General features: G+C 64.6%; 1 protein-coding gene across 1 annotated transcript in view; it reads left to right on the plus strand.

Moving 5' to 3' along the window:
* The window catches only part of TULP1 (TUB like protein 1), a 4245-nt gene extending 2027 nt beyond the window's left edge, over positions 1-2218 (plus strand). Inside the window, exons 7-10 of the mRNA XM_035893797.1 lie at positions 341-449; positions 660-758; positions 1047-1218; positions 2085-2218. Of these exons, the coding sequence (XP_035749690.1) occupies positions 341-449; positions 660-758; positions 1047-1218; positions 2085-2218 (514 nt within the window). The remainder of the gene's footprint in view (positions 1-340; positions 450-659; positions 759-1046; positions 1219-2084) is intronic.
* Positions 2219-3386: the final 1168 nt, after the last annotated feature.

The raw sequence follows: 3386 nt of genomic DNA on the forward strand, positions 1-3386 counted from the left end.
GGAGTGGTGGGGGGCCGGGAGGGAAAAACAGGCTCGTCTGGTTCCTCCCGGGCAGACAGGCACGGCTAGAAACGGCACCCGGCGAGCCTGGCAAGTCCCAGCCCGCTGCACCGCCGGCAGCCATACAGCGATGCTGGGGGTCCCCGCAGCAGCAGCACCCTGCAACACCCTGATTTAGGGGTGCCCTGAACCCGAGCAAACAGCTAAAGGGTGGGAAGGACGGCGTTGGCAGGGGGCTGCATGCGGGTTTTGCATCCGGAGCAAAAAGCTGGGGAACAGGGTGGGGGTCGGAGGGCGCTTGGTGGCACCGGCCGCAGCCACCTCCCGTCCTGGGCTGCAGATCCAACCTGATGGGTACGAAGTTCACGGTGTTCGACAACGGCGTGAACCCCGATAGGGCCAACACCGACTGGTCCAACGTGCGGCAGGAGCTCTCAGCCGTGGTCTATGTAAGTGACAGCACGGGGACACCGCCCCCTGCCCCCCCCCCAGGACCTCCCAGGCAGGCGGTGAGGGGGTCCCGACCTGCTGGGCTGCTGCCCCGGGGGTTGCAGAGGTGCGGGGTGGGCTGGATCCATCCCTGAGCCCTCCTTCGGCCGCTGGCGAGAGGCTGCAGCCCATGGCAGTCACTGGTTTTGGGGACGGGGTTTCTCTTGCAGGAGACCAATGTTTTAGGGTTCAAAGGCCCCCGGAAGATGACGGTCATCATCCCCGGGATGAACGCTGACAACGAGAGGGTGCCCATCCGGCCCCGAAATGTAAGTTGGGGGCCAGACTGGGAGAAATTCCTTGGGGGCTGGATTTGCTGGGGTTCACCTTGGATTTTAGCCATTTAGGGGCAGAGGAAGGTTTTCAGGTGTCCTAAAATTCCAGGCACCTCCCTGGGAGGTGGGAGATGTGGTGTTGGTATTTTTTCCTCCATGCTGGATCCCATCTCCCATCTGGACCCTGCTACTGAGCATCCCCCTGGGCATGCCATGGGGGGTGTCAGGGCTCTTGGGGGGGGGTCACCCCAACTCTGCTCTCCCCACTCTCACCCTCCCCAGGATAACGATGGCCTCCTGATGCGATGGCAGAACAAGAACATGGACAACGTGATCGAGCTGCACAACAAGGCACCGGTGTGGAACGATGAGACCCAGTCCTACGTCCTCAACTTCCACGGCCGGGTCACCCACGCCTCGGTCAAAAACTTCCAGATCGTGCATGGCAGCGACCGTAAGCTGGGAAGGGGACGAGATGGGGGGTGATGGTGGGGGAGCACTGCCATCAGCTGGCCCCAGCACCCCCTTTTTTTGCTGAGGTTTAGTTTGTTTCATGCATGGCTGTGTGGGGGTCCTGCCTGCCTTTGCTGGAGCAGGGCTGAAGCCAGACAGGGCGTGCAGCACCGCACAGGGTGCCGGCAGAGGGAGCGCGCCGGTCATCTGTTGCTGGGCAGATTAGGGCAAGGACAAATCCTGTGGGGTGCTGACATACCCCTCGCCATATTACAGCCACCCTCTCACCCCAGAGCATCGCCCCGGCACGCACCCCACATTGCCGGCGGGCTCGCCCCGGGGTGCATGGCCCCTTGGGGACAGTCCCTCGGGGGTGGCAGCGGCTCTGTCCCCGCGCGAGCGGCCGGACGCGGCCGTTTGTCACCTGTCCGGCGCAGTCAGAAGCCCTTGGCCTCCGGGGTGTTGGGTTACGGGACAGAAAAAAACCTCTCGGGGGCCCCTGGTTATTTTTACAGATTTCCTGTCACCCGCCCTCCAGTAGCAGTGGTCCCATGGGGGGGGTGAGTGGGGTCCCTGTCCCCTTGGGGGGCTGCGGCTCCCGGGAAGGGGGTTCTGGGGGGGCTGAAGGGTGCTGTGGTCCTGGGCTGGACCGTGCGATGGGAAAATTATGCTTTTCGGTAACATCTGCTGCAGTACTGTGCAGCCGCTACATGAGCCGCCGGCAGAGCTTGGTGAAGGTGGTGGGGGGTGCTTTTTGGGGATGCCGCTGCCTGGGTCCCTTGGGTAAAGGAGGGGATGGGCACGCAGGTGACATCCCAGCCGCTCGCCCCCTCCGTGCCCACCGGAGCCGTCCCCTCTCTCCTGCAGCCGACTACATCGTGATGCAGTTTGGGCGCGTGGCAGATGATGCCTTCACCATGGACTACAACTACCCGCTCTGCGCCGTCCAGGCCTTCGCCATCGCCCTCTCCAGCTTCGACGGGAAGCTGGCCTGCGAGTAGCGCCCGTGCCGGGGCTGCCGGGGCCGCTTGCCGGTGTCCAGCGGATGCTCCAGCAGCCCCATCCCGCTCCGCTCCCTTGGTTTCCACCTTCTGCCCAGCCAATGCTCATGGCTACGGCCACTCCGGGGGTGGCTGGAGGTGCCCGGTGCCCGCAGAGCGGCCGGGGGACGCTCAGCCAAGCCGCAGCCCCCCACTCCGGGCAAACTGGGGACAGATCGCCGGTCTGGGGCAGACAGCAGCGTCAGGCCTGGGGTATATTTAGCAGATGAGGCTGACTGCAATCCCGACCTCATCCCTTTGAGAAGTTTCTTGGACTCGGATCCTGGAAACTCATCCCCCCCCCTTCTTTTTTTTTTTTTTTTTTTTAGGTTCTGGTTTGTATTTTGTAGCTGAAGCTCTCCGTGAGAGGGGGGGTTGGTGGTCTCCTCGGTTTGCGTTTCCTCAGCCCCCTGTGAGCATGCACAGACCCCCACGCACAGCCAGGCTCTGCCCAAGCTCCCAGCGAGGGTCCCCTCGCCTGGCTCGATGCCCACTGGGCACCAAACCCCTGGTTTGCCCCGTTTTACCCTGGCACAGGTGGCCCTGCCGTGCCCACGGTGTCTTTGCACCCCCCAGGCTCTCCACCCGCTGGGTCTAACCCCACTGCCTGGAAACCTTTGGGGATTTGGGTCCCTGAGGAGCAGCCTGGCACCCAGGACACCGGTGGCACGCAGGCACGTGCCGAGGGAAGCCAGTGACGGCAGAGGAGGGCCGGCAGCCACGTGAGGCAGAGCCGGCACCACCGGCACGGGGCTGGGCTGGGTTGGTGCCACCCAGAGGGACCTGGAAGGGAACACTCTGGGTGCACCAGGAAGCACCGGGGTGACTCATGAGGTGTGGCGCAGTGCTGAGTCACGCTCAGCACCCCGCCAGGCCCCGCCGAGCCCCCCGTGGCCCCGCCGCTCACCGCCCCGGTGCTCTGTGCATCTCTCTGGACCCCACCAGGCTGGTGGTCCCACGGACCCTCGCACACCCCACTGCCAGGACTGGCCCTCCTGGTGCTCGCTGCTCCCAGGGAGGTGGCGGACAGGAGGTGACGCTGGGTGGCACAGTCCCGTGGGGTGTCACGGGGGGCTGCGGGGAGTTGTTGGGAAGGGGAGATGCTGGAGAGGGGCAGCTCGGGGGGAGC

Source organism: Egretta garzetta, unplaced genomic scaffold, assembly GCF_000687185.1.
Source record: "Egretta garzetta isolate BGI_Z169 unplaced genomic scaffold, ASM68718v1 scaffold105, whole genome shotgun sequence".
In the NCBI taxonomy this organism is placed as follows: Eukaryota; Metazoa; Chordata; class Aves; order Pelecaniformes; family Ardeidae; genus Egretta; species Egretta garzetta.